The following is a 14,073-nucleotide window of genomic DNA, read 5'->3' as shown; positions in this document are numbered from 1 at the left end:
GCTCACCAAGGAAGACAGCACACCAAAGCGCCGTGTGTTCAAATCCTGCTTGGATCGGCTTGGATCCACCTTTACAGCACAGCTTGACCCCAAGCCATGCTACAAAGGAAAAATGGGACACCTGATGTCATGGTGATGTCAGGTGATCAATAGGCGGGCAGTACTACCTACCCATTGAAGTGGCCCACAGTGGGGCTAGGACATGGGTAGGCAAACTAAGGCCTGAGGGCTGGATCCAGCCAAATCGCCTTCTAAATCTGGCCCGTAAACTGTCCAGGAATCAGCATGTTTTTACATGAGTAGAATGTGTCCTTTTATTTAAAATGCATCTCTGGGTTATTTGTGGGGTGTAGGAATTCGTTCATTCCCCCCCCCCCCGAAAAATATAGGCCGGCTCTGCACAAGGTCTGAGGGACAGTGGACCGGCCCCCTGCTGAAAAAGTTTTCTGACCCCTGGGCTAGGATCTGCCTGTTGGATTTCAGCCTGTGGAGAAACTGAGGAGAACTGAGAAGCGCTTTACATTATGAACCACCTTGTCCAAGCAAAGATATATTCTGTTCCTAGACATTGAAAAAGAGACCCACGTTTGGACCTTGTCCTGAAACTGACCTTATTTTTCTGGCTTCCACTTCTCTGTTCCTCTAATTTTGGCCCCTGTTTGTAGAAAAACATGACATGCAGTTTGTTTAGTTACTTTGGGATACATGCCAGAGGTCTTGGGTGCATGTTCCTGGTTAAAATTTGCAACACAGAACTTCTTACTAGTCTAGTTTATTTGGTCAAATGGGACATTGGCCCACCAAGCTCAGTCTCCCCTCAGCCAGCCCCACCTGCCTGTCTTCTTACTTACAATCAGCCCAGAAGGTGGTGGCCTTGCCTGTCAACTTCCTCCATCTTAGTCTCAGCTTTGCCCTGGGGTAACTCAGAAGAGAGGAGGAAGATGGAGATAACTCTAGAATGAGTTGGATCTGCCTGCCATTAGCTCTGGTCCCACCTGCTGGTGGGCTCCCTGCCGTCTGCCCCACCAGTCGCCAGTGGGCACCAGCCACCACTGTCATAGGGCCCACAGACATTTCTCAGCTCCATTCCCCACTTTCAGTATTGGGATGTGGGGCAGTGGCAGAGCTGCAACAAACAGCAGCTGCAAATGGCTCCATGGGAATAATGGGATGCTGTGATGCAGCTTTCGTTCAAAATTATGGCTGTCTCCGCTGGTCACTGAGGACAGCCATATATCTACTTCAAGTTAGCAAGGATGGCCATCATTTCACTAGTCTTCCTCCCCAGGAGCACTTTTGGAGACCATGTCTTGGAAAAGTGGAGTCTATGTGCATGCACTTTCTCCCTCCCTCCCTCCCTCTCTCTCTCTCTGCTGGGGTGTGTGTGTGTGCAGATCTGGGGGCAGGAGAGAGTAAAGGCTCTAGGGCAGCGGTTCTCAACCTGTGGGTCCCCAGATGTTGTTGGACTACAACTCCCATCACCCCTAGCCAGCAAGGCCAGAGCTCAGGGATGATGGGAGTTGTAGTCCAACAACATCTGGGGACCCACAGGTTGACAACCACTGCTCTAGGGGGTAGAGTGCCCACAGCCCTCATTCAAAAATCAAAATATGCCCATAGACCTATAAAGGTTGAGAGCCCCTGAGGTAGCATAACTCCCATTTGGTGATTCTGCTGGGTTGCTGCTTGTATTTCTTGCAGCCTGATTTATTGGCAAGGCATTTATTTTCAAGCTGAAGAAAGACAGGATGCAATCCTCTGCCACTTCATCTCTATCAGATCAACCACTGTACACATATTTTCAGAAACATGAGACATCGTTCCCAGTCACCAAAGATCACAAACATCTTTTGCACCCACACCCTGCTCCAAAGTAGCCTGCCACAATTATGTTGAAAACACGCATGCACAGTTGCCAAGAGGAACAAGTTCTGGGCAGAACTGACATGCCACATACCTGCATTTTTTCCAGCATTTCAAAGAACTCTGCAGACTGGGGGAGACAAAGAAAAGAAAGAAAGAAGTGAAGCTAAAAGTTAACACCTTATGACAACTGCAATCAGATCATTTATTGCACTCACTGCTTCCAATTCGGAGAGATTTGAATAATGAAGCCTTAAATGGCTTGGGACCTTGATGCCAGAAGGAAGATCTCCTCCTCCTGGAATTACCTGAAACTTAAGGTCATCCACAGAGGCAGATCTCTGAGTTTCCTTAGTCTGAAGCTCAGAGTACCATGAGGGACAGGGCTTCTTCTGTGGTGGCCCCCTGGCTATTGAATACTCTGCCAGGGAAGCTCGCCTGACACCAGCCTAAGACTTAAGCCTTCTTGCTTAAATCCCTCTGGCCAGTGGTTTTAGTTACTGTATTTGGTGGTAGCGTTTAGCTCCTGAGTTTTCTCTTGCATCTTACTGTGCATTTACTTTTTTGTATTTGGGCTTTACACCAGGTTCTAAGATTCATGCTGGATTTTTACAGACATTATTCTTAGGCTTTTAACTGCAACGCATGATGCCCAGAAAACGTGTTTGTGGGGGGCCCAACAAGTAAATAGACATGCACAGAAAAGTCCAGGTTTTTATATCGATTCTCCATCGTTCATTGATTGCAAACCGAAATCCTCTGGAGGGGGCAACGTTTCTGAACACCATCTGCTGAGAACTGCAGCTGGAGAGAATGCAGCTGAACTTGTGTCCTTCTTGCAGGGTTCCCATTGGTGCATCTGGTTAGCCACTGTGAGAACAGAGCACTGGATTCCTGCATTGCAAGGGGTTGGACTAGATGACCCTTGGAGTACCGTCAAATCCTTTGATTCTATGACTAGGTGGCTGATGCCCTCATTCAGGAGAGCTCTTCTCATGTTCTTATGATGTTCTAGTGTAAAATGTCAGCCACTACTATATACCCAGAAGTCTCCACTTCATTCTGCTGGTTCAACCCAGCTTATATCTTGATGACTCTGTGAGAACTTGCCCCGTTTGAAAACCCCTTTTTTGTTTCTGTCAACGCAAGATGAGCTCAAAACACTGGATGGCCGAGGAAACCCTTATTGATACAACATATTGACACCCGATTTTCTTCATTAGAGGTCCAGGCAGTTTTCAAAACAGTAAAATGCATTTTTTTTAAAAAAAGCTGTATATAGAAGGAAGTAGCCAGCAATAAAAGCCAGCAATAAAACAATTTAAAAGGAACTGAAGTTTAAAAAAACACAACCCAATGAAATATAATAAAAGGCGCCGTGAGAAAACAGTCAGAAGGGTTATATACAATTATAGTTATAGCTGAGCCAAATGTTCTTAGAAGACCTTTTTTCTCAGAAAATGTCTGCCCCTTTGTTTCTTTGCAGGATTATATCGCTTTGAAGCATTATACCAAAATATTACCCGGCGTTTTGAGAAGCAGTTACCATGTCTCCCCCAACACACTCAGCTGTGGAATAACCCTAGGTCTGGAGCATTCATTTAATTGCAATGTAATGTCCAGGGTTGCAGTAGGGCTGGGGCAATGGAGGCAGGGCCCAGGCCTCAGGGGAGGAGCCAGGAGGGAATCGCCATTGCAATCAGCATCCTCCCCAATCTATGGTTAGAGCCTGTGCCACACCCTCCTGGAAAATCTGAGGAAGCACCTGGTCAGCCTACTGTACAAAAAAACATGAGACTGTGAAGAGCCAGGTCTTAGAACTTAGGTAGGCTTGGTTGTAGACAACTGCCATGCAGCCCCTCCGTTCCTGGAAAGGCCTTGATCCATAGCTAACTCCATCCACCTGCTGCCAAGCGAGGAATGAGACTGCAACGCCCCCTCTGTCAGCCTCCCTGATTCCAGCCACCATTGGCTCCTCCCCACCCAGAACTCCCCTCCCCCTGTGATGAAACAATGCTCCTCTTCTTTCCGTTCCTCCCATTGCTCTGCTCTTCTGTGTAGGACAGAAGTGGGGAGGTGAATTCACCTGGTGGGCCAGGTCATTACCTTCCACCCATGTCCCCGCACAAGCCAGGCTTGACAGGTGGGCAGGGCTACCCAGCTGCCAGTTACCTGACGTCACCATGACAGCAGCTGACATGGCGCTTTGAATTGCCTGGGCTTTGCAAGCCCCGACAACCAGTTGTTTGCAACGGAGCCAGGCAGGTAGCTTTCGCAGTGGATCTTTGCAGGTAGTGCTGATCAGTTGACTGGTGGTAACTGCAAAGCCCCCTTTGACCCTGTTGGGTTGTTTTATCTGCACCACAGCTGAAATCACATAGGGCAAGTAGGTGTGCCTTGGCAAAACATGTTCTCACAAGTCAAATGGAGAGGACTTGTGGGCTGAATAAAGCCCGCAGGCCAGAAGTCAGAGACCGGTTCAATGCAGATGAATGGTGGTAGGAACCAGCAGGGGAACCATCAAGGGAAGAAAGGTCAGAGCCCAGGGAGTGGTGGTGGGACGACGATGAATGGTAAGAGGGAGATTAGGAAGATGAGGTGTTGGAAGCTGAAGGGGTAATGGGACTTAGTGAGCAGCTAGCCCTAGCCCTAACCCTAACCCTAGCTCCCCTCCTCCCTGGTCTCCCAGAACCAGAAGAGGCAGGAAGCAGGAGGAACAAAGACAGGCATGCAGGTGCCTGATTGCTTGGGGGGAAAACCCTAGAGAGGACACATGGACATCTGCGGGGAGGCAGGGATCTTAATTCTTGGCAAGACCTACTAGGGATGAGTTCCTGTGCCCACTGGGCCTAACACTAGCCTGTTCTGGCTAATAAAGAGTTAACTCCAACATGCATGGTGTGATTTACTGCTGGCTTGCTCCAGAGCTTCACCACCAGCCTTCCCTAACCTGAAATCCTGGAGAGCCACTGTCAGAGTAGAGGATACTAGGCTAGATGACCTGATAGACGCCAGTTTCCCAAAGGCTTCAGATTCAACACTGGCATCTTCGACTAGGTGGTCACAGGTGTTGGGATTGGAATGCACCTGTGCTTGAGGCTTTGGAGAACCTCTGCCAGTGGTGGAGACTCTGTTGCTGAACCTCAACACTCATCATCCTTGACCACTGGCTCTGCTGAGTAGTGCTGAAGAGAGCTGGAGTCCAACAGCATCTCAAATAGACAGTGCTGGCCTGGTGGAAGGAAGACTCCTTTCTTGTTCAGCAGCAGCTTGGGCTCAATGTCCTGGGGTAGCTCAACTGGTAGAGCATGAGACTCTTAATCTCAGGGTTGTGGGGTCAAACCCCATGTTGGTCAAAAGATTCCTGAATTGCAGGGGGTTGGATAAGATGACTCTGCCCCCAATGGTTGCTTCCAACTCTACAATTCCATGAGGTTGCACAGAGATGGGGATGAAGCTCACCTTAGCACTAAGTATCCTGCACCGGCAAAGGAAAGGCAAGCTCAGGAAGCGAAAGAGGGGTGTGGTAGCCCCCCAAAATTTTGCCCGATAACATAAAGCAAAGTGACAATCAGGCTGGAAAATAAAAGCCAGAGCAAAGGCAGATGCAGACCATTAAGTTAATTAGTGGCAAGGTTCCAGCAGAGCTCGCCCAACCAAACTCGATTATTGTATCGCTTTTTGAATTTTCCAGTCATTTGCAAGGTCATCTCCTTCGTCTAGTAACAGCCTGGTAATTCAATTGCAGGTTTATTTTCTCAGGAAGCTGCCCTCCTTTAAAAAAACAAAATAAAGAGCCTATCCAGCTGCTCTGGGAGTCCTTGTCAAATATTGGGACACTCCTAATAAACAAACACGGCTTTTCTTTCCAAAGATGGTACAGAGTACCAAAGAAAAGTCTGTCTTGTCTTTCCTCATCTCCGCCCTCCTGGCATCTTTTGATCAAACCTTTGTTTGCTCACAAGAGAGATCTAAGTTCCTTTACTCCTTTAAGCCAGATAATGGAAAGTACTTCTTCATGCAGCGCATAATTAAACTATGGAACTCACCGCCACAGCAGGCAGTGATGGCCATTAACTTGGAAGGCTTTAAAAGACTAATTCATGGTCTGGTTTGTCAGGGTCCTTCCTAAAATGTCAGTGCCTTTTGCATGTTTTCCCGTCTTCAGGGCTGATGCTTGCATGGACCCTGATAAACCACACTGCAATAAAGTAATCGTGATGTTAAACACTGCAATAAAGCAACCTTGATATTAAACATGGTAATAAAGCAATCTTGATGTGGTCTCATGTGCGATTGCATCAAGATTTCTTGCTCTTCGTATTTTATCACTACAGTGGTACCTCGGGTTAAGAACTTAATTCGTTCTGGAGGTCCGTTCTTAACCTGAAATTGTTCTTAACCTGGAGCACCACTTTAGCTAATGGGGCCTCCTGCTGCTACCGCTGCGCCGCCACTGCACGATTTCTGTTCTCATCCTGAAGCAAAGTTCTTAACCCGAGGTACTATTTCTGGGTTAGTGGAGTCTGTAACCTGAAGTGTCTGTAACCTGAAGCATATGTAACCTGAAGCGTATGTAACCCGAGGTACCACTGTATCCTGGTGACAAGAAACAACAAAAACAAATTACTGTTTTCATTGTTTCATTCTGACCCTTAAATCATTGTAACCCACCCCAAGACCTCCTGGCAAAGGACAGGAAACAACAACAAACGTTAAAAATCACCCAATATTATCGGATTTCAAAATCAAGTCAGCCATTTTAAAATATACATTATAAAATTTAATTGCATCTTAAAATACATATCAGATTTGCATATATGGGTGGACTGCTTAAATTCGGGGGGGGGGGTTCTTAGAAGGCTTAGAAAATTGTACAGCAGACGTGCCTGCATAATATCAATAGGCAAGGAGTTCCAGAGGTGCTGTCATGGTGGAGGACTGATTCCTCAAAAGTGTGGAATGAATGAGAAACAAAGAAGACTAAGTTGTGGGATAGCTCAGTCGGTAGAGCATGCGACTCTTAATCTCAGGGTTGTGGGTTCAAATCCTCACATTGGACAAAAGTTTCCTGCACTGTAGGGGGTTGGACTAGATGAAGCTTGTGGTCCCTTTCCAACTCTACAGTGCTAAGACTCCAATATCCACTTCCACACATGAGCTTGGCAGGCTGTGCCAACATCCCTGAAATTACCGTATTTTTCGCTCTATAGGACGCACCCGACCATAGGACGCACCTTGTTTTAGAGGGGGAGAACAAGAAAAAAAAATCTCCTCCTCTCTGCTCAGTACCCCTTCAGCGAAGCGGCAGGAGAAACGGAGCCCCTTCCATTTCTCCTGCCACTTCGCTGAAGGGGAGCTGCGCAGAGAGGGGGAGAATTTTTTTTTCTTGTTCTCCCCCTCTAAAACAAGGTGTGTTCAAGGTGCGTTCAGTCGCCTTCAGTGAAGGCAATCCGAAGCCTCCGGAGCGCAGTGGGACTTTCCGCTGTGCTCCGAAGGCTTCGGGTTCCTTTTGCTGAAGCGGGGAGAACAAGACTCTCCTGGCTTCAGCGAAAGGAACCTGAAGCCTCCGGGACACAGTGGGAACTCGTGCTGCACTCTGAAGGCTTCAGGTGGCTATCCCTGAAGCCTGGAGAGCATGAGGGGTCGGTGCACACCCCTCCAGGCTTCGGCGAAGCCAACGCAAAGCCTCCGTTGCTTTCACCGAAGCCAAGGAGCCTGCATCCGCTCCATGGGATGCACACACGGTACTCTGCTGCAAACCTAAGATGTGAGATTCCTGCTTCTGAAGTTCAGTGGTAGGGCATCTGCATGCAGGGAGGGCCAGGAGACATTCCCTGCCTGAAACCCTGGAGAGCTGCTGCCAGTCCGTGTAGAAAACACTGAGCTAAATGGACCAATGGGTCTGACTCATTATAATGTGGCTTCCTATGTTCCTAAGGTTCAGCTGAGACAAAAGCGTGCCTGTTAGGACTTATCAGCATGGAGCAGCTGGTGGCGTTACCACCATTTCGCAGCCAGCAAGATATGGCAGCTTGCCAGAGCACGTGTGGCACGGCCGGTGCCTTCCGAGTTACTGTACATCCCTTGAGCCCTGCTTGAGGCCAGAAATCCCGTCCCTGATAAGCAATCTCTGCCCCTAACAGGCCGGACTGGTCTCTCTGATTAATACAAACAACAAACTAGGCAGACAACGAAAGCTGGGGAAGCTGAATCTAGCATAAGTGCCACCCTCCATTTCCATGCTTGCCAGTCTCAGGGAGTCAAGCGCAACAATACTGTAGAAACCATAGAAGCGTAGAGTTGGAAGGGACCCTGAGGATCATCTAGTCCAACCCTTCAATACAGGAATATGCAGCCGTCCCATACGGGGATTGAACCTGCAATAATAATAATAATAATAATAATAATAATAATAATAATAATAATAATTTTATTTGTATCCCGCCCTCCCCGGCCAAAGCCGGGCTCAGAGCGGCTAACAACAAGTAAAAATAGCACAGCGTACATAAAATCACACAGTCAATTAATTAAAATACATTCTAAATTCAATTCAGAATCAAATTAATGGCAGCCATTGGGCTAGAGGTCTATGAGGATTACAGAAGGAGAGAGGGGGTCCACCAAAGGTCTGGTGTAACAGCTCCATCTTGCAGGTCCTGAGGAAAGATGTCAAGTCCCGCAGGGCCCTAGTCTCTTGTGACAGAGCGTTCCACCAGATCGGGGCCATGGCTGAAAAAGCCCTGGCTCTGGTTGAGGCCAGCCTAACCTCCCTGTGGCCCGGGATCTCCAAGATGTTTTGAAGACCATAAGGTCCTCCATGGGACATACCAGGAGAGGTTGTTTCCCATGTCCCTTCTCTCCCTCTCCCTCTCCCCCACTCACATATCCATCCAACCATTCACTCACTTCTGCTTAGAGGAATACGATGGGGAACATTGGCTCAGCGTTCCTTGCAAGCTGCTCCAGCAAGCTCAGCCCTTGCACACCGTGTTGCCTCCAGAGTCAACCTTCTTGATCTAAAAAATCTCACTGAAGATGACATGGGTGAGAACAATGCCAGGAGGGTGGGAGGGAGAAAAGCGGTGTAATTAAGCTGACATGCCTGCCACTCAGACTCAGAGGAGCTGTCAGCTCTGCCTTTCTAGTCTGACAAGAGTTCCGACTTTTCGTTGTACTGCAATAGCATCTCATTACATGCCTCTGCAGGGTTATGAATGGGGTCTGCCAGCTGTTTTGTGAATGCAGCAAACTGTGTGTTACATCAGGCCAGAGTTAGGGCCATCTTGTCTATTCTGATCGGCAGTGATTCTCCAACACCTTAAGGCAGAAGGCTTTCCACCTGCTGCCTGCTCCTTTTAACTGGAGATGTCAGAAATTGAACCTGGGACCTTCTCGTTTATTTTGAAGAGTTGTACCTTCCAATAGGGGACGCGGGTGGCACTGTGGGTTAAACCACAGAGCCTAGAACTTGCCAATCAGAAGGTCGGCAGTTCGAATCCCCGCAACGGGGTGAGCTCCCATTGCTCAGTCCCTGCTCCTGCCAACCTAGCAGTTCGAAAGCATGTCGAAGTACAAGTAGATAAATAGGTACCGCTCCGGCAAGAAGGTAAACGGCGTTTCCGTGCGCAGCTCTGGTTCGCCAGAAGCGGCTTAGTCATGCTGGCCACATGACCCAGAACCTGTACGCAGGCTCCCTTGGCCAATAAAGCAAGATGAGCACCTCAAACCCAGAGTCGGCCACGACTGGACCTAATGGACAGGGGGCCCTTTACCTTCCAATCAAAGGATTCTCAAGTCAACTTATAGGCAGCAGGCAATACTACAATAGAAACCTCAACATTCTCTGTCTGCCTCTTTCTGCCTCTGTCTCTGTCTCTGTCTCTGTCTCTGTCTCTGTCTCTGTCTCTGTCTGTCTCTGTCTCTCACACAAACACACACACACAATCCAGCAACCCTTAGAGCTTTGTTGATAGACACAGACCCTCCAAGTGTCCCTACTTTCCAGGGACAGTCCTGAATTTACAGAAGCCATCCCAGTTTCTGATGAGTTGTCCCACTTTTCCTTAGGGCAGCCCTATTTTCATCTGAGAAATGTTGGAGGGTATGAAGCTATCCTATCCCTGAGCCAAGGAGATAACTAACCACACAACCTTTAGAAGACATATGAAGGCAGCCCTGTAGAGGGAAGTTTTTTCAAATGTGTAATGTTTTATTATGTTTTTATATATGTTGGGAGCTACCCAGAGTGTCTGGGACAACCCAGTTAGATGGGTGGGGAATTATTATTATTATTATTATTATTATTATTATTATTATTATTATATCAGACGTCCCTATTCTCACTGGAGAAATGTTGGAGGGTATGTAGACAGGGCCACAGCAGTGATGTCTGGTGCCCACTGGGACGGGTAGAGCAGAAGTCAAGGAGGTCAACAGAAAGTGGAGCCCAAGGCTATGACAGGCAGAGCCAGCTGATTCTAGTTTCGTCCCTATCCCCTTCCTCCCTGCTGAGTTCTGCAAGGGCAAGACTGAGACTAAAGAGAAAGAAGGAAGTGACAGCCAAGGATGGCCTTCTGGACTGGTTAAAAGGCAGCAGATGGGCTTGGAGAAAATAAGGCTGCTGTTGGCGGGACAGCACCCCATCTGCCTTAACGTGCCAGCTTCTGCTGGCAGGCTATACAAGAAAACGCCCAACACTCACTCACCCATTTGCATGCATGGCCCAAATGCCCTTAGATCTCCAGCTGATGGATGGGGGCAGAGCTTGCTGCCTTTTGGTCCTGCAGTCCCAGCCCAGTCAGCAGCTGGAGATGAGTCTCTGACAATGGGACAGGGGAAACCCACCCCCTAAAGCTGCTCTTTCACTGGCCAATGGAAGTGGCTATGCTGGTTTTCCCCTTGCCATGACATTCTTCCTGGGAAGCAGAGGGCGCAACTCTCCAGCTGATGGCAAGGGCAAGAGTGTGTATCTCTAGCAGGCAAAGTATCTTTGGGTTGTTCCACCACTGAGCTATGGTTCCTCCTCAACTAGGATGCCTTGCTAGAAATGTCGCTCTCTAATGCACCCTTAAGAAGATCAAACCTCTCCATTCTGAAGGAAACCAGCCCTGAGTGCTCACTGGAAGGACAGATCCTGAAGCTGAGGCTCCAATACTTTGGCTCCAATACTCATGAGAAGAGAAGACTCCCTGGAAAAGACCCTGATGTTGGGAAAGATGGAGGGCACAAGGAGAAGGGGACGGCAGAGGACGAGATGGTTGGACAGTGTTCTCGAAGCTACCAGCATGAGTTTAACCAAACTGCGGGAGGCAGTGGAAGACAGGAGTGCCTGGCGTGCTCTGGTCCATGGGGTCACGAAGAGTCGGACACGACTAAACAACAACAACAATGCACCCTTCCCATGACACCAGAGGTGGTTTTTCAAGCTGCAAAACATTACGCCAGCAATTCTCATGCAGAAACTCTCTAGTTACTGAAATTTCAACCCAGAATAAATGTTAGATCTTGACGACATGCCGTATTCGTCGCATTGAAAGGTATCAGTTAGGTTCTTGGGAACTCTGAAGGCTCTCAGAAGACAGGGAGGGAAAGCTTTGGAGATTAGGCAAGGCTTAGCATGTCTTCCTGAAAATGTCGATCGGTCCCTCTAACCTTCCATCCAAACCATAACACTATCTATGTTTTAGACTCAGCATACATGGTTCTCCAGTTCTTGGGTACAAGGGTATTTTCCACGCGTATTGCACTCCAGGAGATAAGAGCCAGACAGTTCACAGCTCAGAAGGGATAATATAAGTGGAGATTAACAATAGAGGGAGGGAGGCATGGCAAGACTTTGCAATCCACACTATAAACTCCACCTGCCTCTGGTAAAACATTCAGAATTTTCAAGAATCTCTCAATTCTGAATATTCCCTTTTCCTGCTATTAACTTCAGTTCTCCCAATTTCCACATCAGCTGGTTATTTAAAAAGAAGAAGTTGTCATAAAAATTCATCAGCATTCGGGAGAGAACTTCTAATATATTTTATTTACTTATTATACACCTCTTATTTGTAACGAAACATTAAAGCAATAAAGCGATAAAATCATTGGGGAAAACAACAGATTAAAACATTAAAAAGTGATTGAAATCAACAATAACCTAAAAACCAGATCCAAACACATGTCAACATACTACGTGTCTAATCTCTCTCTCTCTCTCTCTTTAGCGATCACTTGTAGCTGAGTAAGATTGTCTTCCATAAACACGGTTTTAATTTTGTATGCAGTTTTGCCTAATGTACGCATTTTCACAATGCCCTTATAGAACGTATTTTGTATGCAATTTACACAATTTAATTTTAATGCACACTTTGCCATGGCACATGCGTCTTCTGTACATGTTACTCAGCCAGCAGAGTGCATTGCAGAATGAGCAGCAGTACAAATTTTGTACAATATGTTTTGGGGCTTGTGTATTGCTTCCAAGAGTGCAGTTTTGTAGGTTCACCTGCAATGCAAACTGAACTGAATTTCTCCCCCCCACACACACACATCCCTAATCAAGAATTGGAGTCTGGGTTATATAGAATCCTAGAATTGTAGAGTTGGAAGTGACCTTGAGGACTGTCAAGTCCATCTGCCTGCAAAGCAGGAATAAGCAGCTGTCCCATATGGGAATTGAACCTGCGACCTTGGCAGGTTATCAGCCACATGCTCTAACCAACTATCCAGGCTTATACTCAGTCAGACCAGTGGTCCATCTAGCTCAGTATTGTCTACGCTGACTGGCAGCAGCTCTCCAGGATTTCCGGCAGGAGTTTCTCCAAACCCCACCAGGAGATGCCAGTGGGGATCAAACCTGGGAACTTCAGCTTGCAGGGCAGACACTCTATCATTGAGCTACGGCCATTCCCCTAAGGCGGCTAGTTTTGACCTGGTGCTTTTGCCAGGATCGAAGTTATTTAGCAGAGGGTCAAGCAAGCTCACTGTGCGAGCTGATTGCACGACACCTGCGGCACAACACTCACCAAAAAACTGCTAAGGAGGTCCATCATGTTTCCAATGCTCCACCAATCCACGCTAGCGTCACATAGATCCGAAACCACCGTGCGTCCTTCTGGAGAGCTCTCCTGAAGCCATACACCAGCCTGAACATCCATATAGGCTGTGCTTTATTCCCCCCCCCCCCCCTCCAAACATCCCTTTGTTAATATTTCTCTAAGTGAGACATTGTGCGCTGGCTGCTTGACAGGTTAAATGGGCGTGCCAAGTCACCAGGCGAAAGCACCCAAAACAGGTTGTGCAGGAAGCACATTTTAATATTTCAAAGCAGAGAGAGAGAGAGAGAGAGAGAGAGAGAGAGAGAGAGAGAGAGAGAGAGTTGTGTTTCTTTTCCTCCCTCCTGCCTCACAATTTGGAACAGGATCAAAGGCACCCTGTGACGTAACAATCCTCTAAATGTGGAAGGCAAATGTGCTAGTGTATTTGATATCGGGTAGAACAATGTGTGTGGAGGGGGGAGAGGGAAAGCAGTCGCTATTAAATGCAAGCCACCAAAAGAGCAAAAGGTTACCTCTGCTTCAGCAATCGGACTTGTGCAGAGTCTTGCTGTGCTCAGACTAGCAAAGGCAGACCAGCTAGAAAAGGGGTAGGCAAACCAAGGCCCAGGGGCAGGATCCGGCCCAATCGCCTTCTCAATCCGGCCCGCTGATGGTCCGGGAATCAGTGTGTTTTTACACGAGTAGAATGTGTCCTTTTAATTAAAATGCATCTCCAGTTTATTTGTGGGGCCTGCCTGGTGTTTTTACATGAGTAGAATGTGTCCTTTTAATTAAAATGCATCTCCGGTTTATTTGTGGGGCCTGCCTGGTGTTTTTACATGAGTAGAATGTGTCCTTTTATTTAAAATGCATCTCTGGGTTATTTGTGGGGCAAAGGAATTCGTTCATTTTTATTTGTATTTTCAAAATATAGTCCGGCCCCCCACAAGGTCTGAGGGAGAGTGGACTGGCCCCCTGCTGAAAAAGTTTGCTAACCCCTGAGCTAGAATAAGGACCAGAGAGAAAATGTCCCCATCTTCTCTGCCCTCTCCACAGGCTACAAAGTTGGGGAGTGCATACACAAGGCATACGCACCAAGGAGGGGCGCTCAGGGATTGTGGATCCCTCCCCCACAGGACATTCCGGGGTGATGCTCCTAAAATGTTCAGCTATCATCATTTTA

At 47.6% G+C, this 14,073-nt stretch overlaps 1 protein-coding gene across 16 annotated transcripts in view; it reads right to left on the bottom strand.

The window, feature by feature from the left end:
• Positions 1 to 14,073, bottom strand: part of RAP1GAP2 (RAP1 GTPase activating protein 2) — a 186,897-nt gene that overhangs the window by 43,142 nt on the left and 129,682 nt on the right. For 15 of the 16 annotated variants that reach the window (XR_014541917.1, XR_014541918.1, XR_014541919.1 and 12 more), the window contains 2 exons: positions 1,958 to 1,993; positions 611 to 655 (listed from right to left, as the gene is read on the bottom strand). Coding sequence is in view for 12 of the 16 variants with exons in the window: in XM_083587616.1 (XP_083443742.1) it covers positions 611 to 655; positions 1,958 to 1,993 (81 nt within the window). In the remaining 4 variants the exon portion in view is untranslated. Of the gene's footprint in view, positions 1 to 610; positions 656 to 1,957; positions 1,994 to 12,878; positions 13,096 to 14,073 lie in introns of those variants that run through there. The other variant, XM_083587620.1, reaches the window with a different exon arrangement.

Source organism: Podarcis filfolensis (genome assembly GCF_964270895.1).
Source record: "Podarcis filfolensis genome assembly, chromosome: 15".
Classification (NCBI taxonomy): Eukaryota; Metazoa; Chordata; class Lepidosauria; order Squamata; family Lacertidae; genus Podarcis; species Podarcis filfolensis.
The sequence above is the reverse complement of the archived record's forward strand: the minus strand, read 5'-3'. Positions and strand labels throughout refer to the sequence as shown.